Below are 26244 nucleotides of genomic sequence, written 5' to 3' on the forward strand. Positions count from 1 at the left end.
CAGGCAGAGCTCGGGGAGGTGCAAGGGCAGGAGCTGTCTGGGCCTGTCCAAGCAGTACAAGAACAGGCAGATGTACCATCCTGGTACATGAGTACCATGTGCTCAACTCCATCTCCTCAGCAGTGCTTTTGGTGGGCCCATCAGAGCCACTTTGGCAAGGAAGGCCTGAATACAGTCAAAAAGAGAAACTCGGAAGCTGTTTTCAAAGGGTACAGCTGTATTTAATGTTACGGAGATTGAGTAGCTCAGGCAGAACGACTTGCCCAAGGTTTCAAATCAAACCAGCAGCAAAAACAGTAATTAGGAACCATGAGTTCCTGATTCACAGCTTTCACTCATTTGCCCAGATGCTGCCACTTCTCCATTCCTTTAGCTTGCTTTTTTTTTTTTTTTTTTCTTTCCCCAGAAAGTTAACTGCAGTTGTAAATTTTAATTCATCTCCCTTTGAAAGACCAGAGCATGAGAGCCTCAACATGCGCTGGAAAGCATGAGCAGTGGTACTAACCTGTCTCTTGAAAATTGAGAATAGGATATTGAACTCAGTTTTGCATGTTAAAATGAAATATTTATCACACAAAGTTTTGGGAAAAAGATACTGAAAGGTCACTTTTTCCATTGTGGTCTAGCAGCAGAAAGGACAGCACAGATTTTCAGTGAATAGCTAAGGCAAAAATATTGCTTCATTCCTTAACCTTGCCATGCAGATTCTTCATTTAGTCCATCAAACTGTGTCCTACTGCCATTCATCCCCTCGACTCCATTGTAATTCACCTCTAAGAGCCATGCTTCACATTTCCTGCTTATTGTTTTTCTTTTCATAAATTCCTCATGCTTGCAGGTGTGCCTTTCTTGCATGCCCAACAGCAGTTCTGTGGAAGTAAATTCTCTGGACAGTGAAGTGTTATCTAGCTTCTTCAACTTTCCAATTCCTTATCCAGAGGTGATCTTTTAAAAAATATTGTGGGAATCTTCCACCCATTCCTACTTGATAGAAGTTAAAACTTTCCTGGACCCCATTTTGCCAGCTGATTGTCTGCCCAAACCCTGAAAAATGTGTTTGTTTTTGGTGTTTGATTGTTTTTTGCAGCTTTCCAGTTGCTCAGACGTAAATAAGTTAAGCCTTCATACTTGTTATCATTTCAGACTTGCGGTCAGTGTTTTTTTGACTCCTGTCTGTCCTTCCCTTGCATTTTGGTCATTGTCATCACCTTATATTTGTTTCTAGAAATGAAAGAAAACCTCAGCATGAAGGAAGAGATTCTCTTCTACAGCAGTGTACTCCCTTTCTTGGATTTCCCTTCACATATTTCTATACATTACAAAGCACAATTAATCTTTTTTATCTTTAGGACTTTGTAGTTCTCCTTGTCCTTCTTGTTGTTATCTGCAGAGAGGTAACACTCCAAGCCTTGCATCTGATTCCTTTTGCACTGAGCACCCTACAAATGTGGAAAATCAGCTCCCTGTTACAGACACATCACTCTCCAAATAGAAGACTCAGAGTGAGAAGTGATGGTATGCAGTGCAAACAGAATGATGTTCAGAAAGCAAAAAGAAAAAAAAAAAAAGAAAAAGCAAGTTGCATCTGTTTTAGCGTAGTGGAACCTGTACGAATCATCAAGAGGAATACCAAAATAGCAGGGGGAAAAGAGTACAAAATGAAGAAATGGAAAAGGAAGATGAGCTGACAACATTTCATCTCACTTAGTTTTTAACTTTGATGCACAGTGCTGGCAAGTTGCGTGTAAATATTAACATTTTATTATAGCAGGAATAGGCCCCAAATAGATAGTGACTCAGATTGAGGATACTCTGGAACATAGTTTGAGATCTAGAGTAGAAAAGATCTATTGTTTGTCTGGTGAGTCATTGCTAATGCAGAATATTATCCCCAAAGTATATTTTTCCATTGACTTAGTTACTTGGAATACAGTTTAAGCAAAGTTTTTAAGTTTTTGAAAGCTTTGTTTTGTTTTGCTTTGCTTTGCTTTGCCTTTCTCACAAGGTTGGCTTTGCCTAGAGAAATACAAAAGTTGGCATATCTGGAGAGAAAAGTTTCAGGACTCCAGTCGTGTAGTAAACTAAATTCTATTTTTCTTGCTAATGATTAAAAGCAAAAAAAAAAAAAAAAAAATCGAAAAGCAGGTGATAACACTGCCTACTGCAACTTTGTAACGCACACAGATGCAAAATGCAAATCAATTCATATTAATTCATCAAGCAGAAGTCATTGTCAAGAGTAAACAATGACAGGTTCAGTTTGGCCAGAAATGTTATTTTATATACGTATTAGAACATTGATACTAAAAGTTACTTGAAACTGATTAAAATATAAATAAGCTTTTCTGTAAGTTTTTTTAAAGTTACTTTTTTATCTTAAAATGCTTAACTGAGTATTGAGTTGGGAAGTCTTTGCTATTGTCTTCAGGTAGGCTTTTAATAATTAAAGGGAGAGGGTAATATATTGTCTTTAAGTAGTCATCCAGACAAATAAAATGGGACACATAAATACGACCCTCTGTTCTTTATATCAGGCTGGATTCAGTTACATATATGTCTTAGACACCTGACTGTCCATTTGCATTTACTTTTTGACTCTGTGAGAGGAGGTGGACATCTGTACATCTTGCTATGGTACAGGCTTATTATTATACAGACTAAAGAGGTAAACTGACGTCTCAGTCAAGCACTGAGTTATCATCAGTGTTCAAATTCTTCTGGTTAATGTCTAAAGAACAATCATTTAAAATGTCTTGAGTCATTGGACTTATACCATTTACTTCTAAAAGACATCCTTATTTGAATTCTGCATTACCCCCTGCCTTCTATTTCTAGGAATATTTTTCAATTTCTTTTCAGAAAAGCTCTTCTATTTTTTTTCCTTTCCAAGAAGGGCCTTTTTTTTCTTTTGTTTTCTTTTTTTTTCTTTTTTTTTTTTCCAAACACAGTGTATTTTTTTCAATAAGTAAACACTGTAAGTAGACCTAGGGATCTATTCATGGAGGATTTTGAAATTGCATTTAATTCTAAATCAATGTAAACCCCCCTTCCCCACAGATTTAAATTCTTCAGATGGAAGAATTCTAAGAGATTGGGTAGTTCCCATTGCGAGCCAGTCTCAAAGCTTCAGATGCCACCTGGTGGCTCTCTGGGCTGCAGAGGGAGGAATTCAAGAGAGAATTAATTTGTTTCCCCTCCCGAGTTCTCTCAGGACCAAAACATCTCCACAAAACATTTTGACTCCAGTGAACAGGAGCCAGAAATTGCTGATGTTAGCCAGATTCCTTCTGGGTTTTGACATGAAGGCTTGGCTTTATCCAAGCTCTTTATCAGTATGAACCTTTTAGTCTTTCTCATCCGTTCATGAACTGTCTTTCACCTCATATGCTATACTTTTAAAACAGTTCTTGGATAAATGTTGGCCTTTAACCCATTCCAAATAATCCAGACAAAATAATATTCCATTTAACTTTGCTGGTGCTAACATTTTCTCACCAGTGGCATATGCATGGCCAACAGCTGTAATAAGTGTACTGGCTTTTGGGGTATATTGATACCTCATGTTATGGGAGACTCAGAATGATAAAATTTATGTGAGATTAATGGGGAGAAACAAACAACAGTGTTGACAAACAACAGTAGTTTATGAGAAAATCTTGAACATCTTTAGATAAATAATCACTGATATAAAAAATGCAGTTTAAATGCCAGGGAATGTTAATTACTTACAGTTTAATGAGGAAATTAATTAAGGCACGTCATAAGTACAAAGTAAGAATGCCTGTTGTTTTTCTCAGCAGATAATGGATAGGTTTGAAATACTGAGAAAAGTCGAGTTTGAGACAAGCAAGGCTATTATAAGGACTATTATTTCATGTAGAGGTGAGTTGTGAGCAAGTTTTGAGAAGAAAGTTAACTTCAAAAAGGAGACACCAAGAAGAATTTGGAGCCATAAGAAAAAAATCATAGCATCATAGAATCATTAAGGTTGGAAGAGACCTTCAAGATCATCTGGTCCAACCATCACCCTACTACAAATGTCACCCACTAAACCATATCCCTAAGTACCAGGTCCTACCTTTCCTTGAACACTCCCAGGGATAGTGACAACACCACCTCCCTGGGCAACCTATTCCAATGCCTGATTGCATGTTTAAAAAAATCTAAGGAAGCCAGTGAAGTAAGTGGTGCATTCAGTGAAATGCCAGCAACAAAAGGAGGTTGGACATGTAATTAGATGATGAAAGACCCTACCAATTATCTTCTGAGAGGTTAGCCCCCTATTTTTTGACCTCATTGCCAGGGAAGGTACAGAAGATTGAACAAAACACGAGACTTCTTCAAGTGAATTACCAAAAATAGTAGAAATATGTTCTTGGCTTATTAAAAAAAAAAAAAAAAAAAAAAAAAAAAAAAAACAAGAACACTTACATGAGGTAGTTGTGGATTTGTAGCAGTTGTGGCAAAGGCTCTTAAGCAGCATCTTACATATACTTTACAGAGGGATGTCTTAAACATTTCAGATAGGAACAATTCTAAATGTGATGCTCCTGCTTATTATACTATTTTTACACTTTGCATTTGTCAAGCAGGCAGTAGATGCCTACCACTATGCCTGGAAAATATATGTCTCATAATCTGTAGAATTACAATGTAAGAAAGTTTTATTTTTCAGTCAGATGTTTTCTTTCCCATAGATGTATGTTATTTCTCCTAATTATGGTCAAATTTGTAGATGGGGAAGAAAAGTGGAAACAAACAAGGGAAGCATCAGTGGCTTCTTGTGAAAGAGTCCCTGAGATAGTTTATAATAAAATACTACATTAAAAAAAAGCAAAACAAAAAGTCTGCAGTACTTTCCACAAACTACAGATTTAAATATAAGAAAAAAAAATAAAATACTTTTATTCATTCTTATACATGTTCTATTTAAGCTTAGGTATATCTCCAGGGGAGGCCAAATTCACGTAAATGGAAATATATATGCCAATTAATCATGGCCCTTGAATTCAATACAAATTGACACTGCAGTCCTACATTGCCATTTGATTTACACATCCATTTACTTAGCATTAATGGTAAGTTAGTGAGTTAGTTTCTAGAAGTTTAACATGTATATCATCAAAATGTTTACTTTCCAGTTACATGAATCTTTGTCTATGCAAGAGTTAATTTCCTACTTATTGCACCCAAGTGCTTGCTTCCTTGTTGCTTGTATTGATTTTTCTGATGCTGTTGTTCAGCCCTGCCCTGAAGTTAGAAGTTTTCATAAAAAAGACCAGGGTGAAAAATTCTACAGCTGTAGTGTTTCCATGCTACATCAGGCAGCCCTAACCTTCATTTCAGAACCTTGCTGTCCGAAATTGTGCACTTTCTTCATGCACTATTGTCAGTACTAATAATTTTTCTACTACTAGCAAGTACTAGTAGAATGTCTAGTACAAATTGGTCCTATTATTACTCATGCATTAAGTTTGTCATTGTAACATCAGGAGACCATGAGCTGACCAAGGCACAACTATAGGGATGTTTCAGATATGGAAGACTAGTACCTATAATCCATAAACCCAAGATAAGCAAATACAGGGAGAAATTACTACAATATGCAGACTGAGTCATAACTTGCAGATATCGTGATAATTCTATGCCTGTGAGTTCTTCTACTGGAGTTTTACTTGTTATTTATACATTTTAATTGGCATTTTGGGAAGAAGAGAGGTGTTGCTAAGTGAAAAAACAAACAAATCAAAACACTTGGAGAAATTTGAGAGGCTTCTGGGTCTGCCCCACCTATCTAGAACACTGGTGTTGCAAAACAAGCCCTGTCAAGCTGTCCTGGACAATATTATCCCTGGACATATTTATATTGCAATCAAGTGTGATTTCTGTTGATTAGTTTTGCAGATTGGTTGATGTAGTTAGCTCCAGTACTGATAGTAATACAGCTGTGGCTATTTAGGGTTCATTGAAGGTTTTGCTAGGGACCCTTTTTATGTTCTTGGTGGCTAAAGCCTGAGTTGCTATTGCTTAGCAGCTGTTGATTTCTAACCAGATTATAGTTGCATGTGCTGTAATCATTCTTAATAGAAAGACATATGATACTGAGCAAGTGTGTGCATGTGTGTCAGAACAGAGAGCTGAAGGAGATGGACTAAAACAATCGCATATGGGAGATGGAAAACTACAGAAATGAACTTGATGGCATAGGAGGTCTTGCCTTCACTGCCTATATGATGCAGTAAACTTCTGAAAAAAAAATGAATTGTAGAGTAAAATTTAGTGTCCCTTTGTACCAGTGAAATCATTCAACCAAGATATGTTCCCCATTTATCCATAAATCTGAAAACTTTGGATAAAGGTCTCTGGAGAAAAGACCCCTTCTCCCTACATTTTATAGAGTGAACTGTAAAATATATCCTCATATTTGTGCATTTGTGTGATGCACATAGTGGTAATGCAAAATAAAAGCAAAGGATATTCAAATGGCTACTGGTCTTATCTGAAGGACTGAACATTTGCTTTGCACTGGTCTGAAGAGAAAGCAGTTTTCCACTATGACAGGACTTGTCGTGATGGCAAGTTTTCAGAATTGCAACAACACCGTGTGGTGGGTTGAGCCCTGGCAGCAGCCAAACACCCACACAGTTGCTTGCTCACTCCCAGGAAGGAAGGCGAGCACACTCAGGGATCAACATAATCAAAGTTCAATATGTAAGGCAAAAGCTGCAGGTGCAAGCAAAGCAAGATGAGGAGTTCATTTACTATGTCCCATTGGCAAGCAGGTGTCCAGCCACTCTCTGGAAAGCAAGGCCTCAGCACCCATAATGGTTGCTTGGGAAGAGAAATACCATGACCAATGTCCCCATTTCCTTCTTTTCCTGAGCTTTTATTGCCAAATACGATATCATATGATGTAGAATATATCTTTGGTCTGTTTGGGTCATCAGTCCTGGCTGTGTCCCCTTCCATAAGGGGAAAAAGAGAAAGACTTGGCACAGTGCAAGCACCATGCAGGAACAGTCAAAACACTGGTGAGATACCAACCCTCTATTAGCCACAAATGCTAACCACAGCACCCTGTGGATTGGCATGAACAAAGTTAGCTCCATCCCAGCCAGACGCACCCAGTACACACTGAAACTTTTTATCATTTTTTATTTCTTTTGTTTTGTTTCATTTTGTTTTGCTTTTAATAACAAGCAGAAGAGGGATATGGCCAGTGGTGACAGTATGGGAAACCCAAATGCCATCTTCTGCTTTTTAAAATTTTCTTAGCTTTACTTGATTTTTGGCATGCTGTGTCTACCGCCCTATGTCTTACTGAATATTTACTCATTTAAATTAATTCAAATATCTCCAACAGAAGAAACTAAGGAAAAATCAAAGGCAGAACATAAAGATATTTAAACACTTGATCAAAGTGTGGGGGACTTGCTTTCTAGCCCCAGACCTGACTCTGATAAACTAACAGCTGACAGCTGCTTCTCTGAATTTGAACCAGTATCAAAATTAGCAAGTTCTTCTGAGGCAGATTTCCTTCTCTCTTTGACTGGATAGGAAACCTTCATCAAAAATTGATGCATTCCTGAAAAAAATAAATAAATAAATAAATCAGGTCTCAAAGTGTTGGTATTTTCTAAGAATAGCAAAAAGGGAATTATTCCCTCGAGGAATAAGTCATGTTAAAAATTATTCAGGAAATCCAAGAAGATGGGATGTATACGATAAGGCATGCTATATTTTGAATAAGAAACTGAAATTGTGTGTACAGCACGGAGCATAGCTCTGATCATATGAACTGACGTCCTATGGGAGATTATTCTGTGTTTAAGAACAATGGATCCACTACTCAAGTTTAACCCAAGAAACACCTTCAGTGTTAGAAACTGATGGTTGTAAAGTCATTGATATATTCTGTTTATCAGGATGATGTGATTGTGCTGTATTTAGTTTTAGCTGCTTCTTTCACACAGTTGTGTTCTTCTTCTTATGTTTAAATACATGGTGTGCTTTCAGTGGCTTTGGCATTTTCCTTTGGTCTGACTCCAAATAAAGTTTATCCAACTGAAGGTCTTGTATGAAAAGACTGCATAATTCAACTCAATTTGGCTTTTTGCTTACAGTCCAGAGAATGAATACAAAAAGTTGTATTACTTTCAAAATAAAGTCATTAGTAATCATTAAAGCAGCAGTCAAATTCAGACGGCACTACAGCTGCATAAAAAAATTGGAACTGGAAGTCAAACATTACTACTAATCACTGCCATTGTCCTGAAAGAGCAGAAATTAAATACAAATTTAAACCCATTTGAAATCCCATTACTGGGAGACCAAATTTGCTAAAAATGTGGAGGTCTTACTCATGGATTTCTGCAGAACAAATACAGTTTTGCTTTCTGAAGCACTCTCAAATGTCCTTAAGAGATACCAGAATTACAGCCTAGGAACCATATCCAATTACATGGGTGAATAATGGGTATGTGGAGGCAAGATTCCCAATACCGTCTTGCTGATGTGACTTGACTCTGATGGAGTGAGAACATGGGGAGCTGACAAGTTATTTTATTCCCCTTGCCCTTTCATTCTGAGACAACAAAGAGTAGGCGAAAGTTTTTTAGTGATGGACATGTCTCCTGTGGCAATTGACAGAGTTTGCTAATTCATTTTCAGCCAATGACTTTGTCACTACCAGCCTGGGCTTGATTTGAGCAATGCACCAGAAATGAAACTCTCAGTTTTCCATTTGCAGCTCCCTGACCTTTCTGGTGGCCCTATTTATGGCTTTGAATAAACAAAGACATGAAGAAGTAAAATGAGCCCAACAGCAACCATTTGTTTCCCTTTTGTAATGTGAGCTTAAAGACTCTAGGGCAAGCCTTTCTTCTTCCCTGGAAAAGGCGTCCCTTAAACGCAGCCCTGGCTCAAATACTGCCCACGTACTGCTACTATATGTAACATCCCAGCAAAAAATGGGTGTCCTAAACAGATTTAAAGCAAGATTGCAATTCAACGATACCGTATTAAGGTAACAATACTGTCCAAAATGTAACTATAAATTTGACGATGTAGTACTTTCCCATATATTTTGTGCCTATGATTACCAGATTGAAGTGAGGGCCCTGCCACACCATAGGGTTGCTGGAGCTGAGAAAGGGATCTTGTGTCTCCCAAGCCTTTGTAACTGAACTTGTTTACACCATTGTACTACTAGCAAATACGAGCTAATTCCAGCTACTTTTACTGCCATGATACAGCTTAATGAATTTGACTTACTTTACAGGCAGATGGATAGGTACACCAAATATGACCTGATATACCGAAACACATTAAACAGTCAGAATTTGATCAAGTGTTTAAGCCTATATCACTGAACAATTATTTTCTTGAGTTTGTCAGTTGTGTAAGCTTCTCCAAAGAACAAGCTGGACATATTCCTGACCATGCATTGTTACCAGGGCATTAAAGGGCCACACCGACATCTGTCAAAAGTACCTTCGGTCTATTACAGATATAGGGAGCGGAAGAGCCCAGGAATGTACATAATGTCAGGGACTTTGGCTCTGCATGGGTAGAGGGTCTTGCATGGTCTTCATCAGAAATTCTTATATTAGCAAGGTCTTGAACCTATTTTGTATGCATAACTGAAGTAGGACTAGCAGCATATAAATGTGGAAAAAATTTTGGTTTCCCCCCACAAGTATAACAGCTTCAAATACAAATGCAGACATGAAAATCTGCAACAAGGTCACCCCCGGAGCCTTCTCTTCATCAGGCTAAACAGCCCCGACTCTATCAGCCTTTCTTCATAGAAGAAATGCTCCAGCCCCTTGATAATCATTGTGGCCCTCCTCTGGACCCGCTCTAACAGCCCCACATCCTTCTTGTGCTGGGGGCCCCAGACGTGAATGCAGCACTCCAGGTGGGGCCTCACAAGAGTAGAGCAGAGGGGGCAATCCCCTCTCTCAACCTGCTGGCCACTCCTCTGTTGGTGCAACCCAGGATGCAGTTGGCCTTCTGGGCTGTAAGCGCAAAATATCAGTGTGTCTGTGTATGCTAAGTGATCACAGAAATACTTCCTATATAGTACACAGTTTCTAGGGCAACCAGTGAGGACCTGAGGAGGCTTGCACCAACTGTGCGGAGTGCTAAACAAGTGCATTAGTGAGAAAGCTCACCATGAGGAACCTGGCAGAAGCCTTTTCATTGTAAAGTGCAACCTCCCTGAAGCTGGTTTATGGGTCAGTTCCAAACAAATCCCTTCTACAACTGAAAATGAAGGAAAAAAAAAGATTTTCAGTTGTCAAAACTCCCTGTTTTGATGTTTTTAAAAGTTCCGTTTTTTCCAACTTGAATGTGTTGCTTCTGATATCCTGTACCTCATGAAAAATGTCAAAACTGTACGTAGTTATTTCAAAAATACAGAAGTTGCTTTCATTTGAGACTTTAACTTTAAAAATTTATTAATTTTAAGTTGATTCTAAGTTGGGATTTTTTAATTTTCATTTGAAAATTGCTATGGGAAGGGGAAACATTTTCTCTGCTGTTTCTAACTATTTGCAGTTCTATGTTAAAGACTCTGAGATACAAATAACTAGAATAGAGCAAACAGTTGGGAGCATGCATGCATGAACAAGATATTCAGGTGAGCTTTAACAAGTGACATATTACTTGCACTTCAACAGTATTGCAGCTGAAGTTGGAAGGTAAATAAGAGAGATCAGGAAAAATAGAAAAGAAAGAAAAAGAATGGTGGGGAAGTGTTAAAAAGAAAAAGAAAAAGAAAAAAGCAAAGCAGACCTCTGAAGGAGATGGGGAAAAAAAAAAAAGAAAAGAAAAGAATACAGGGATATGGGAGATGGAAAAATGGAGCTGGTTAAAAGGGGAAAGATGAAAGGAAGCAGATGAGAGAGCAAGACTTCTGTTACAAGAGTACTGGGGGGTGAAGGGGTAGAAATGAAGACCAAACACTAGGAGAAGATAGTCTGGGGGATGAATCTGAGCTGCTGATCATAACTTTAGTAATATCCACGGGACAATGAAAACATAGGACAACAAATCCCTATCTGTCAGTCTTTGCTTGCTACAGTTGCTCCAGACCTGCGGTGCTTTCTAGGAAGTAACCTTGTTTTGGTTATTGCTATTTTTAAGAGGAAAAAACAGCTCTTTCAAAAGATACTGGCATTCTGTATCTCCTTAAATTGCCAAAAGAAGCTGCATATTACAGTTTATGTAATCATATTTACTAAATAAAAAACCATGAGCTGTCAATCATACCACCCCAACACTTATGTGTTCACAGAAGTCCTCACTAAAATTGGTTTGTGTAGGAATGAATATAGGAATAAATATATTTGAGCCCTCCCTCTGCTCTCCTTTCAACCTTTCACATAGAGGAAAACCCATACTCATTCTGTCTCTGGTAATATAGAGCTTCATCATCTAATGTCAAAAGGCCTTGCTGAGGGTTTTCACAGCTGCAGCTACTGACAGCTAATTTCAGTCTCCAGTGGAAGTGCTGACTTCACGTCCCAGCAGGGTCAAAGGTTTTTCATGCTAAATGTCGCCCACGTTGGTAAACCGGTGACCACTCTGACTTGTCATATATCCCAGGTCAGTGTAACGAATGCAGTGGTTCTCTAATGTTGAAAGATCTTATTTATTGAACATTTGGAAGACAGGGACAGTGCTCAGACATTTTGCCCTACCATAAAACAAACCCGTAAAAACACAACACCAAGACCAGCTAGTAACAATTGTTGTATATCTGACTGTGGTTTTTACCAAATAGTCAAATAAACGTGGTATGAGCATACTGTTTCTCTAGGTTTAACCTGAAAGTGGAAAGGTCATAGAAAATGTGCTCTGACGAACATAGTTTTGCATTAGAGATCTCAGTCATTTTTAAGGAGAGTCTTAAAGAAATGCTTTTCATCAGAAAGCATTTGAAATATATTTAGAAGACTAATTGTTGCATCTACAGTGTTTTCTTTCTAAATGCCTGTTGTATTTTCTATGCATATGCAGATGATAGAAAGAAGTTCATTAAGTACCTACATCTGTCCACTACTAAAAATATCCTGTATTTTCTTATAGCAAACCAGGAAAATCCAGGGACATTTTTTTGCATACTGCTAGGAGAGGTATAAGCCAAGTTATGTGACTCGTACACTCCTCTCTAACTACTGAACCATGTCCTACACTTTGTCCTGGTATTATTCCTCCCTTTGGTCTCTTTTAAGTATGTTTTCATACAATTTCTTCAGGCATTTTAATAAATTCAGTCATCCCCTTACCTGTCTGACACCACAGTGAAGCCTTAAGAGCTGGCAAAATCATGAAAACTGTGCTCCTGACCTCCATTTTCTATTTACTCCCTGTGAAGGCCCAAGAAAGACTTCTTGGACCTCCTCAAATGTCCACTGTGGAGGCCGCTGCAAGTCTTTCCAAGAGCTGTCACTGTAGGTGGAAGACAAATGCATGTAAAAAAGGGTGGATTCTCAAGAACTGCAGGCAGGAAGAGCTAGAGATATTTTTTTTATTTTTTTTCCTGAGATATCTAGAAGTCTTGGGTTTGGGATTAAGGGGTTTTATTCACAATAATTAGATAATATATTCTTTAATGTTCTCACTTTATAATATATAAGATTTGGGATTTCTCTCACAGATCCTGAAAAGCAGTAAAAGGTAAATGGCTCATTCAGGAACTTGACACAGCCTTTTAGCTGTGCGAAATCAGGGAGGAAAGGGCTTTAGGAATTTCCTAGGCTGTTTGAAGTGCATGATCATACAGAGCTGTGTCTGAACACAATATGTTATCCCTGTCTCTCTCTCTTTGCTTGAAGACATTTGTAAATTTTGATAAGGAGAGATACAGTTATTTAACTGAATTAATCATTTAAATTCCAGCATGACTGAAAAATGAACCTAATGCTCTACAGCATCATCCTACACCTTTTTGCATTTGTTGTTTGGAGATGGGCAGGGAAGAGGGAGAGGAACCTGCAGATCTCCAGGGTAAAAGGGGTAAGGCAGCTCAGAAAGCTCTTTCCAAGGAGCTAAAGAATGCTGGCAAGCTCAGAGAAGGCTGCTGTGGGGAACCAAAGCCTTTCAGGGTGATCACCACAATATTGCTAAGGCAACACGGGTTTTGTGGATAATTTTCAGCTGCCAAAAGCCAGAGGGTGGGAGTTGGTGCTGCCAAGACCGAGATGACCCCTGGCAGTTTCTGTGATTCCCTGCAATATATTTCATTTTACGCTTTTTTAGAGATAGGACATCAGGGACACTGCCAACTTCCTCTCCTTGATTTAACAGGCTGTGTGCCTGGCTACTTTCTGTGACATCTGAATCCTGGTTTCACAGTCCTGCTCTCTGGCACTGTGTTACATAAAATAGGACAGATTCAATGAAAGCAAGAGACTAGGAATTCCTCAGTCCTGCTCTTCTGGAGGCGGCGGGGGAGGACTGATTGTTGGGTTTGAGCAGTCTTGTTAGTAACCCAAGCTAAGTAAAATGCCAGGATTCTTCAATATTTATTAGAGTAATATATAAGAGAAATGTGTTTGTGTTTGGAAAGCCAAACAAATTGTCTCTCTTGGGCACAACTTAATATGAATAATGAATTCTCTGAGTTATGAAATGGGCAGAGGAAAATATTAAGAAAAAAATTAAAATAAAATAATAAATAAAATTTTAAAAAGCAAAGAACTACATCTCACGACTGGAAAAATACATACTGTAAAGCCAATTACATTTCTGGCTGCTGTGTCTGAAAATGACATAGCAGAGCAACAAAAATGAACAGAGAAGAGTGAGAAGGACGATGAAAGATTTAGAATGGCTTCAAAATGATAAAATACTAAACAGATACATTCCTCAGTTTGGAAAAGAGATAGCTGAGGCAGGGATATGACAGATGTCTACACAATTATAAATGATATAGACAAAGTGAATAGGAATCAATGATCCATTATTTTCCATCACAGAAGAACTAGGGGCACTTAATTAAGTTATCGGGCATCCTGATAAACAAACAAAAAGGAAATTCTTTTTCAAATAACACATAATTAAATTTTGAGGTGCATTGGCACAGGATGCGGTAGAGGCTATCAGTATAAATGGGCTCAGAGAAGATTAGATGAATCCATAGAGGATAGATCCATTGGTAGCTATTAAAAACGATGATCTAGATTAAACTTACATCTCAGGAAGTCCCTTAAGTGCTGATTTCAGGCAGTTGGAAAGGTTTTCTAGGCAATCTACATATTTGTCCTGCTCTTATGCTGTTTTCTCTGACATCCACTTTGGACCAGTGCTGGAACCAGCTTCTGGGATAAATGGATCTCTGCTGGATCTATCAGGGACACTTTTATGTGTGTGTTAAGAAAAAATAGAAATAACCAAAAAAAGAGGCTGTGATGAGAAAAATGAAAGCAACTTACTTAAACAATGACTTCTTTTTACTGTTAATGTTTTCACACAGGCCTCTTGCAAAGGAAATCACAATAATCTTAAACTGCCTATCATCACCTTTAATTTTTACTTGAATCAGAATTTACCTAGCCCTGCTGTGCTTCTGTGTATTTGCTCTTTATCAGCATGCTATCAAAAATAATGACAAGAGTATTCTACTATTTGACAATACTGCCACCTGGACTACATCTGTAATAGTCAATTAAATGTAGCCAGGACAAAGTCCCAACAAACAGGAATTTGATTATTTACAATGTTTGTTAGAGAGGAGCCCCTGCCTTTGTTTTGTCCGTGGCCAACTAATTTGCAATCTCTCAGATAATTCCCAGGTTTGACTGGGAAGTTAGCATGGGCAAGGGACCATTCCCAACACAGTTTGGATGGAGCCAGCCTCTTACAGAAGATATGGCATGACCATGCCCGTTAGCTTCATGGCCAGAGAACGGGCCTTCCCCATGCCTAACTTACCATATAGATGTTGTAGAATTGTTTGGATGTGAACCCTTGGAGTCTGGGCTAGAAAAAGTTTGCCACAAAGGACTTTGGCTACTTGGGGAAGGTCCAAGCTGAGCCAATTAGTTATCTCCCAGGTAGGGGCTGCATAACAATACGCGGGCATGCAGGCATTTGGTCATTTCACTTAGGTCAGGATGAGAATAATGACAGTTCTCAGTGATACATACCCTTTAGCAGATTGGGGATATTTTTGGTTAGGGTCAAAGGACAGCGACAAGAAATGCTTTAATTGGATAGCAGGCTACTGGACTTTGAGATACAGGAGGTTTCTTTTCTAGGTATCCAGGTATCTCTAGTCTGGAGGATGTGATTTGGTTTTCTTTGATCATGGAGTGATATGGTGAGAGTCCTCTATTCATACTCTGGACACATTTTATGCTTGGTTATTATGTGATCAAATGAAGTTGCACCTGCTGTTTAATCCAGACATTTTCTTTCATCCATTGTCAGAGTTAATACGCCAGGTGCTATATAAAAATAAATAAATAAATAAAATTTAAAAAAAAAAAAAAAAGAACAGCTATGATAGGGAGCTTACAGGCTGAAAAAAAAAAAAAGAAAAAAAAAAAAGAGAGAGAAAAAGATCAGTGGGAGGTCCAGAGAAGGCCAATAACAAATAAATTAAAATCCAATAAACTGAGAAATTCAATAGCAGTTGTAGTTCTGTCTTGCTCTCATATTGTGATGGAGAAGACAGTTAATTGATTATAAGTCTTGCTGATGTGGGCCTTCTAAAGTATGTGAACAGCAAGTCTCTTGATACTGGGGCCTATTTTGTGGATGGATGGGTTATGGAAGAAGTATGTTCTGGAGATGGAAACGGCATGCCTGTTTTTAAGGGCAGAATGAATGCATAAGAAATGAGGGCCAACATAGAGACACATCTTGGTACAGGAGTTGGAAGGTGAAAAAAGCAAATTTGAACTGATATGTCAGGTTCAGAGAACAGATTGAAAGGTTAAAACTGAGATGATAAAATTTGATGGATGGATAAGGTGATTATCAAGCCGAGGAAAAGAAGCGATGGCAGATGGCTTCTGTGCAGAGCCTGTCAAAATGCTCACTTAGACCACACGCAAACAGAAGAGAAGGGGGTAGAAGAGACAATACCTCTGTTAGCTCATACAGAAATTTCACTTCCCTGACAACAAACACAAAGTAATATCCTACTGACTCACAGTCCAGTACCAAGTGCAGTTCAGGCACATTGAAAACTTGACCGCAAGAGATCAGCTGCATCTCCTTTACCTAGGTCTTTCATGGATGTAATTCTGTGCCCTTCAGCAGTTTTATTTTGGACTTACATTGTACTGCAACCTAATCTCTAGACACAGAGAAGCAGATAGAAGAACCTAAGGCTAACTCTGTGCTTGATCACTCATCAGAAACACCCTGCACTGCCTGAGCAATGGCACACAGTCATCCCCACCACGGCGCACTCTCTTGCTCCTTTGGCCCGTGTCAATGAACATTTCCGAGGCAGTGTCTCTTCAGCAGGGTGAGGAAAAGCTGGAGCTGAGGCACTTTCCAGACATCCAGCCTTTTCTGAGGAAAAAAGCTGATTGCAAGCACTGGCCCATTTCATTTCCCACTGTAGTTGTAGTAGCCTCAGGGTTGAATAAGTAGTCTGGATCTGTCAGGCTGGTTACAGCTCAGCAATGTCTCCTGATATTTTGAAGCTTAAGTCTGGAGAACTGCAGCTGTGAAAGCTTCCTATTGCAGTCTCGAGTGTCATCTGTGCAGTGTTGCACTGGAATGCATGACAAATCCATCAAGTTTTTCAGAAAGAAAAAGAGTTATTAAATGTAAACAACAGTGTGTGCTCTCTTCTTTAGGCAGATCACAACATCATTTTACTATACATCCAGCTTTCACAGAAGCAGATATCTCTATATTTTTAAATCCTATCATTTTTGTCACTATTTTGAGCCCTGTTGAGAGTGAAGAAATTTCCCACTATTTTTCATTTTCAATTTCAGACACAAGTTTTTGCTTTCTATTTAGACCAGTCTGTGATGCAGCCATTTGTACACGTAGAAAGGATTTTAGCTAGTAATTGTGGCCCTTGCCTAGTGGCTATATGTTCTTCACGTTGTTTGAAACCTTAAATTGTAAATCATCCTATTTTAATAATCTCATCTTTCTTTGCAATTCATTGCCAGTCAAAATACTCCAAGTTAAGACCACCATTTTTACGCATATCCAGTGGTGTAAAACTTTCCACCAGCAGAACCATCTTGACCAATTGGCAAGCTGAAATGCTATTGATCTATGAGGCAGAGGAGGTGAATGACATAAAATGAATACATGCATTTTATGACACTTGAATTTTAGCATGCATGAAAATTCTGTGATGATATGCCTTGCTTCATTGCCATGAGATATGAAGGTTACTGCAGTGCTCACGAGTGAAAGATAGGCTTTTCATTTCTATGGTCCGTAATAAAAATGGTAATTCTTAGGGAAAAAAAAAAAAAAAGTAAGCTGAACAAACAAAGACTATGTATGTCTGTTATTGAAGGAATAATATGACTTTGAAGTACAGTTCAACCTCACACAAAGATTGTCTTTATAATACTGCAAGAACCACTGAGATTAATTTATGCTTCATAAGTGCAGAATACAAAAACTGAATCTCTTCAAGGACTGAAGGCACTGACAGTAGCCTTTTGAAAAGACAGTCTAAACAATGAATTAGTGATGTGAATAGGTATAGTCATAAAGTATAAAGAAATAAGAACTCCTCATGTTTAGGAAGTAAACTAATCACTAAGAGCTACTCATATCCGTCATGCAGATTCATAAATCTCAGTATATCACAGGGGAATTCTAAGTTCCTTTGAAACATTTATGATTGACCCTCTACAAAACAGAATACTGCTTTTTTGCAGAATGGAAGTTCTAACTTTTTTATGTTCTCTATAGGCTTTTTAGACAACAGACTCACTGACACTAACAAATGTGTTCATGCAGGACAGCTATCAAAAAGAAACAAATTATAAGCTTAATATAAGGGATAACTAAGGCAGAAATAATAACTGAATTGTCCAAATTTACACAGGAGTCTTACAGCAAAGTCAGAATCTGAGTTATGGATCCAGTTGCGTGGCCTTTATCTTTCGTTTTGAAAATGAAATTGTCTTTTTCTCAAACATATCAAACCCATAAATATCTACTCTAGCTTAGACCATCCCTGAAATTTTAGTCTAGTTTTGAACAGTGTTTGTGAGAATAATGTTGACCTCTGGCCCAGGAGAAATAATGTTATGCATTTCATTTTTTTATTTATTTTTTATTTATTTTATTTATTTATTTTTAGATCATTCTGTAAGTGTTTCTGAATACATTGTGTAATTTTGGAATGAATCAATAGATTCTTTTTCAAAAATGCAAAACTATTGTTTCAATGTAAACAATCACAATTTATTGTGAAGTTATAAGTAAGATTAAGTTACTTACGTGAATGGAAAGGATCCTTCCGAATATTTTTTTGTTATAACTTTCATTTGATTCGTTAGTCCTGTGCAGCCAAATTAGAGGATAAACATATGAGTTATACAATATAGCCAAATCACATGAGCAAAGTCTCCATGGAAACTGCCTAATTTGTGCTTTTATTTAATTAGAGTTGTCCATTACCTCTCAAAATGAAATTTAATTTGAATTCATATGCCAGTCATTTTTTAAATTGTGTATGACTTTTTATCCATCACTTAACGAGATCTCTAGTAGGCTGTATTCTAGCAGAGTGAGTTTATTTAACAAGTGAGTTTATAAACAAGATGTTTGTTTGACAGATCAGCTTTATCAACTTTCTTAACATCCTCAGGACTTGTTTTCTATGCATTATCTATGCTATATTTCCCATTGGTATCTATTGTATATTCTTAACCTCAGGAATTATCTAAACCAGGAACAATATTTTGAGTGTCTACATGAGTATATTCAGTCATTTTGCTTTCAGTGACATAATTGCCAAGAAATCATAATATAAATAAAGAGTGCAACCAAGACCAAGAAATATACAAAATGCATGTATTTGTCAAATGGAGCAATAAACCAGGCAAAATGGTGTGTCCTGTAAGCCAAACCAAACCAAACAAACAAAAATAAAATAAATAAATAAATAAATAAAAGTCTGATATAGAGAGTGAGGTATTCTTTAGAAAAGTTTGAGTTGGTTTAAATTTGCAGGGATATCTGCCTGTGAGTTACGTAGAAGTCATCAGTCCTCAGTCGTGCACGGCAAAACCATGTTCTGTAATACGTGATTTTGCCTTTCTTTGAGGAATTGCTGGTTGAACGTGTAGTGGTGGACTATGGAGTACTTCATTCTTTTACTGCTCTGAGGTATTTGTGCTTGTAGCACAGACGGAAAGAAAGAGTATAGCAGAAGGCCATATGAATTATATGAAACTACTTCCATTTGGCTAAAACACTGGTAAATATGAATACTGGGGCAAAAGCATTGAAAAATGATAAATAAAAATGTGTTTTTGTGTGCATACATGAAACATATTACTGTGATATTTTGCATCCTAATCTATATATTCTCAAGCCATTCTTGTAACCTAAGTGTTACTGACTCTTGTTATAGCTCCATGTTAGAAGTAGAAGATTTAGATTCAAATTAATTTGTATGCTAGCATGATGTGAGTGAAAGGCAGAGGCAACAGCCTGCAGTTCTGAAAGCTGTATAGGCAGGGTAGCTAAGAGCTGCACTCAGGCCATTTAGCGGGTTTCTGTGCACCTCACTGCATTCATACAGCACAGACATATTGTCTGGGCTTGAGTCACTCTTCGAAAATTACAGAATTTGCCTGTGGCACAAAAGTAAATGTTACTGATAGGAGAAAAAAAATGCAGAATCAAAAAGGTGGTGAATAAAAAGTAGAGAAAGAGGCTTGAGAATCAAGAGTGGCATTATTGTCATCAGAGCTGGGAAGTACTAAAGGTACAACTGGAGGACTTACAATGATTCTTCCTGAAATAAATACATTTTATGAAGAAAAAAAAAAAGGTTAAAAAAGGTTGAAAAGAAACAGAACTTAATGTGACTGAGCTGAAAAGAACAATTAATAATGGAAAAAAAATCTGGCAAAATTTTAAAGTTCAAAAACCACTAGAACAAGTGGCAAAAAAAAGATTAAATACCGCAGCTAATAGCACCCCAACAGCATCACAGTATCAGAGACACTGAATGGTAAGAGGTATCATTGGGATGTCAAAACCAGCGGTGAGTTTATGTCTGGATAAACAGAAATATCAGAATTATTAAATAGCTACTTTGTTTCTGTCTTTTCAGAAGAAGAGGGTGGCGATCTGCTCAAGTCGGGCTTCAGTTTTCCAGGGACGCCAGAGGAGGAGCTAGGTACAGATCTCGTCTCTCAGGTCACTTGTACTGCTTGTACCCCAAGGCTGGGTGCAGCTGTGGGGGTGAGGAGGCAGGAGGCTACTCTGTGGCACAGCCTTTCTCCAGCCATAAAGCCCACAGCAAGCATGGCACCAGGCGGTGTTAATGAGAGTGGCCAAAAGCCTCTCAGCCCCATCCTTCCAGGAGTTTCTCACCTGCTACATAAGGTTAGAGAATCGAAAGCAGACAGACGTCAGCTCTGGGTAACGTCCAGGCAGAAAATTCAAAAGAAAGTGTTCAAGGAAATTATCGGCTTTCCTTCTTTTGTCTTTTCTCTCTCTACCCTCCAGACAGCATAATAATTACAGAAAGAGTTTTTTAATGTTACCGTTTAAATTTAAAATATAACAGAAGCATAAAGAAAGTAGAAACTCGTAGAGCTCCTAAGTGAAATCTTGATACATCTGTATCTCAAAGCTATTAGTAAAATACCCTGTTGGCTTCTGTGCAGCCAGTTTAATACCTTTTATGTTGTGCAAAACTGAGTTTCTGTTCCCAGAATTTCATATTCAGATTGTCACTGTTTTATGTGAAATCCATCAAAAATTGTTTTACATGCAATTACTTTATGTAGTTATTTTCAGAATAGAACTACAGAAAGTGTTTTCTGTATGATTGCTAGTTAAAGCTCCCTTTATTCAAAGTGAGCACGCTTACATTTTAGAACATAGTAATTTTTGTCCTCTTATGCATATGTTCATGTTAATATGTTACAACAGTTTATTCTGTGTTATTATTATATCTTTGTATATGAAAACAATGTTGTAGACTCTCACCTTGACTTTAATGTTGCATATTGATAGGAAGATAAATCATACTTGCTGTATTAAGGGGAAAAAAGAACAGTTTGAACAAGGAGCATGAATTCAGACAAGGGATGTCAGTAAGTTTAAATAAATTCTTTGAACAGGATTTTCCGAAACAAATAGTGTTGCCATGACTAAGTTACACTCACGTCAAGGATTTCTGTAAACCTTTGGTGTAAAAATATCTATATTGGCCTTGTTTATCCACTTAATATTAAAAAGTAAGATTAAAAAAAAAAAAGGGGGGGAGGGTTAACTTCCAAAGATTGGACCAATGGACGTGTTAAGGAAGAGACTGGGGATCATTCAAAGTTTGGCAAAGGTTACTAGTTTCTCAGTTTCTGTCTAAATTATGATTGTGAAAGAAGGAAGATATAATTAAATGTGAGGCTCCCTAGCAATGTCACAAATGAATCCGATGGAGAAGTCACAGAAAGGCACAAGAGAAAGTCTCTCAGTCTTATTGTGGTTTTTTTTTGTCCTGCTGTCCCATTTCACAGGACATAGGCAGAAGTTCAGATGCAGAATTCATTGCCTCTAACAGCTGGAAAGTAGTTCAGATGTAGATCTAAACTGTAGATATCTGGACTTCCTTTAGAGTCAATGAAGAGTGATAGACTTTTCTAGGACATAGCAGATTTGACCTACTTTAGAAGCTTAACATAGGGTAAAATGAATCATGCCCTAGATGTATGTCAAAACTGTTCTCCTTCCCATTTGTTTAAGAAAGAAATGGGGGATTTCTGAAGCCAGAGCAAGTATAAGTCAATAATATTAAATGTTAGGTGTCTACAGGAGTAAGGATACTCATATGAAATAGTTAATCAAAGATTAACACAAAGATATATGCTAAACTGATCAATTATCCAGCACTCATTACAAAGCAGAGGGGGGAAGAGTCAAAAAAAATGAGGAACAGGAAAGTAAAGAACAAGAACAAAGTCTTTCTACAAAGAACCACTCTACAAACAAACTAAACTGCTTGAGAAAACTTCAGCTGTCCTGAAGTTTCTGGCCAGAGGACAGAAAAAATGCACTAAAATCAAAGAAAGAACTATCTTTGCTCCTAAATGTTGGGTCCCTTTTAATGTCCTCCGTTAGTAAGTGCCAAAGTTCACTAGATAATGAATGGAGAGAAGTGAATACCTTTATTATTTCTAGAAGGAAAATACTGTCTTCCCTACTTAACTGCAAAACTGTAAATGTCAAAAATAGGTGGACTGGATCCCACCAGTAATGTAAAAGCATATGATGCCCCATTCTCCTTTATAAAGAACCTCTGTTAAAAAGGAGCATAGTATGGAAGATGGAAATTGTGAAGCACTTTCTGAAAGTTCTGGGATAGTCAGCTGAGTTCAGTATAGATAAAAGCAGCTGTGCTATTGTAGACAGCTGAGACTTAGTTGTCTGTCTCTTGATGTTGTTACCTGAGAGTTTGACTTCAAATCCATGATCTGAACTATTATTAGTGCACAGGATACCAACATGTACAAAGATAAGTATTCACTGGAGAGAAATATGAATCTGTGTGTATGCTGTAATCACTGGGCTATGGAACAGGTCTCTCTCTTTCGATCCAAGTGACTATTTAATACTTTTTTTTGAATGAACTGTCTCAGTCTCTCAGTCTGAAGGACTGCTAGAGAAAAAAAAAAAAAAAAAAGAAAAAAAAAAGAAAAAAAGAAAAAGAAAGGGCTTTCCTTGAGAAGTACAGTAATTGCCCCAAGTCAAGGCAGAGTAGAGATGATATTCTTTATGGTAGTTCTAACTGCAGAGCCATTCATTATGTTGGATTCTTATACCTGCTCACTGTCTCAGGGATCTTCAAGCTACAATCTCTCTGGTGTTGAAAGATCTCTGGCTCCAGGCCCTTATTTGTAAAATAGGCTTAATATTTCCTACTGAGGTTTCTGGGCTTTGGTGGGAATTAATTAGTGTTTGCATAGTATTTCACCAGAGTGAAAATGCTGAATAATCACTAAATATTATTAATACAATGATCCACTGCCTTAATTGGGAAAAGGTATCAAGGGATGGGACTGATCTCAACTGTTACATTATTGATTCTCTAAAAGAGCTCATTAGTTAATACAGGCAGAAATGCAATGGATTCTTTTAAAAGAGCTTACCCAAGCATTCATAGTCTTTTCTCAAGAACAATATTGTGCAGCTTTTCCATTACCATTTCTTTAACAGAGGTCAGGGTGATAAGTATTTTCATGGTTACAAGGTTCACACTCACCAGAAAATCCTGTTCTTTTCACTAGGAATGTCTGGAATAAGCAAATAAGGTAGCAGGGCATGGTAGCAGGAGGAAGAGCTCTGACATAACATGATCTCAAGCAACTCACTCTATGTCACTGAGCATGGAAACTGGATTTCTTCCAGTTCCAAGCTTTCTTCTATTCGGTAGTTATAAAATCTGAACAATGTCACATATGGAACTACACTTTTCTGTATAAACTGGAAACTTCTTGCAGTCTTATTCATTTTAGGCATGTGTAGGAAAAAGCAACAATTTGCTTTGGGTGTCAAAAACAAATAGTGCAATCTTGGCAAGAGGCATATGGAAAATGTGCCATGTTTAAATGCTGTTCAAATAGGATAAAAACGACCAACATTGGAATATGGAAGATAGGATGAATTTTCTGTAAATTTAGATTTTAATTGGTACTATACGCACACAGTACAGAGGGAAAATAGATTATTGAAAACATATTTTGACTCCTTTTTATAGGCAAGAAAAGCATTTATTTTACAAGAGTTAAACATTTAGCTTCCAGTGTTATGCAAAGAAAGAAAATTTGCATTAAAGGCTTTCTGCTTCAGTAAATTTGTTCTGACTTCAAGAAATGAAAGGATATTGAGTTGATGTTAGGTAGAAGGTTAAAACTTATTAAAACGGGTTGCATTTACTAATAGTGCTCTTAACCTGCCCTAGTTGCAAAGCAAACTGTAAGGGAGTTTAGGGATGGGTTAGAAAAATGTACTTTTATTTCACAGTTGTTGCAGTCATGCTTTTAATTAATTGGTATGGTTCAAGTGTCAACCAGTAACTCATGGTTATTCAATCACTTTTGATTGCATGATCATGCCATTATGACCTTATGTGTTGAAAGGAAAAAAAAAGATATAGCCGTTCTTGAAATCAAAAAATAAATAAAGGCCTGACTTTCCAGTTTGTCTGTCTTTCTACCTAATTATCCAGCCTTGCTCAGCACAGTCAGTCTGAACACTGTGCACTTTTCACACATTTTAGTTTCTTATAACAAACATGACAAGAAAATTTCCCAAGGACAGACGTGCACTCAGTTATCCTCTGTGCCAGATCCACGCCTCAGTTCACTTTTCCTCAGAGCACCCAGGGATAGTTAAACAGGTGTAAACTGGGGCTGGAACTGATGGGACTTCATTCAGTCAGAAGGATTGGCCACACAGAATAAACTGCTACAGAAACACTTATCCCAGTAATTAGCAGGCATAGTAACAGGTGCTTCATCTTAAATACTTACTTGGGCATTATACTTAATACTTAAGTGAACATATATATATCAGTGGGCTGAATGTATCTCCACTCTGACACTAGCCCTCAGAGGTACTGAGACTACTTTTATACCTGTGCTAAGGAGAACTGAGGTAGGGAGTCTGCGAGAGATACCCACAAAGGCTGGCTTTAACCTAGTGAGGCAAGGGCAAGCCTGTCTGTAGCTGTTATCACTTCCCATGGCCCTATCCCAGACCACAGAAGAAAAATCATAGCTGGACTGTAAATCCTGGCTGCAACTTTCCCAAGTTCTAACCACAGCACTATCCTTCTTCCATATAATAAAATTATTTCGACAGAGAGTTTGGTATAGACGTGTGGAAGTCTTTTAAATTTATGGGTGGGTTTAAATATGAGACACCCCAACACCTGTCTCTTGTTTGCTCATTGAGACTAGCTGAACAGATATTGCAAAAAAAATTGCTTCTTTGTTTAATACTCCAGCATATTTCTAAATAATTTAACATCAGATTCTCGCTTTTCCTATACCCAGAAGTTGTAGTGTAGAAAATTATGGATGTGATGATCAAGACCTCAGAAATTAGTGGGGAGTGTTTGTCAGAGAACAAATTTTGAACTTATGCTTGAGAGCAGATTTCTGTGAATTACTTTCATTCACAGAACAGAATCATATCATATGGCCTGAGCATCATATACAAACAAACTACTGTGCATTTTAATTATATGCTGTTGGCAACAAATGATTGTAAACAGTTTACAGACCAGAAGCTATTTGTAGAAATTAAACACCTCAGATATCAGATAACTCTGCAAAAATCCCATTAGGCCCAGGGTCAATTCACAAACACAAAAAGATATTTTTAAGGGTGTAAAATTAATCAAATGGCTTATTTGCTATGAATTATTCATCCATTTCTACTACCAAATACAAAAGAGTTTACATATTTGTTACTTTACCAAGAAGCAAAATATTTTTGGTCTAAATGAGTTATGCATTCAGACAGGACTGGCCAGCTGGGGAGGCTCCTAAGTTCAGTAGCAGAGGAAATATTTTTTCCAAACAGAAACTTAGTCCAATTGTTAGACCACATCTGGAATACTAACTCCAGTATCTGCACTAGAAAGAATGAAGGACGTTTCCAAGGAAAAGAGAGAGAGGGGACATGAGAAGATGATGAAACAGTTTGAGTTATATTTCACGCTTGGAATGTGGGATGTTAGCAAATGAGGGACTTTTTTTCTCTTCCTCATGCTCTGATGACCTCTGTAACACCTGGATATACAGCTGATCCTCAGCACTTACTTTTCTATAGACAAAAGCACTTACTTTTCTACAGACAGAGGAACAGCACCAGTGAAGATGAGAGAGTGACTCATCTGAATGCCTCACCATGCTTGCCTTCTCCACTGAGTGTCTTCCCTTCTTTGTTTCCTTTTAACAGGATAAAACGTGCAGCCTTTTAAAGGTATTCCCATGATGGGCAGTTTAAATGATGTGCTTGTAAATCCTCCAGAAAAAAAAAAAAAAAAAA

The 26244-nt window shown here is 37.6% G+C and overlaps 1 protein-coding gene across 1 annotated transcript in view; it reads left to right on the forward strand.

Moving 5' to 3' along the window:
• DLGAP2 (DLG associated protein 2) overlaps positions 1–26244 on the forward strand; it is a 459232-nt gene that overhangs the window by 337767 nt on the left and 95221 nt on the right. Inside the window, exon 5 of the mRNA XM_035542981.2 lies at positions 20294–20359. Within this exon, the coding sequence (XP_035398874.1) occupies positions 20294–20359 (66 nt within the window). The remainder of the gene's footprint in view (positions 1–20293; positions 20360–26244) is intronic.

The sequence above is a fragment of the Cygnus atratus genome, chromosome 3 (genome assembly GCF_013377495.2).
Source record: "Cygnus atratus isolate AKBS03 ecotype Queensland, Australia chromosome 3, CAtr_DNAZoo_HiC_assembly, whole genome shotgun sequence".
Classification (NCBI taxonomy): Eukaryota; Metazoa; Chordata; class Aves; order Anseriformes; family Anatidae; genus Cygnus; species Cygnus atratus.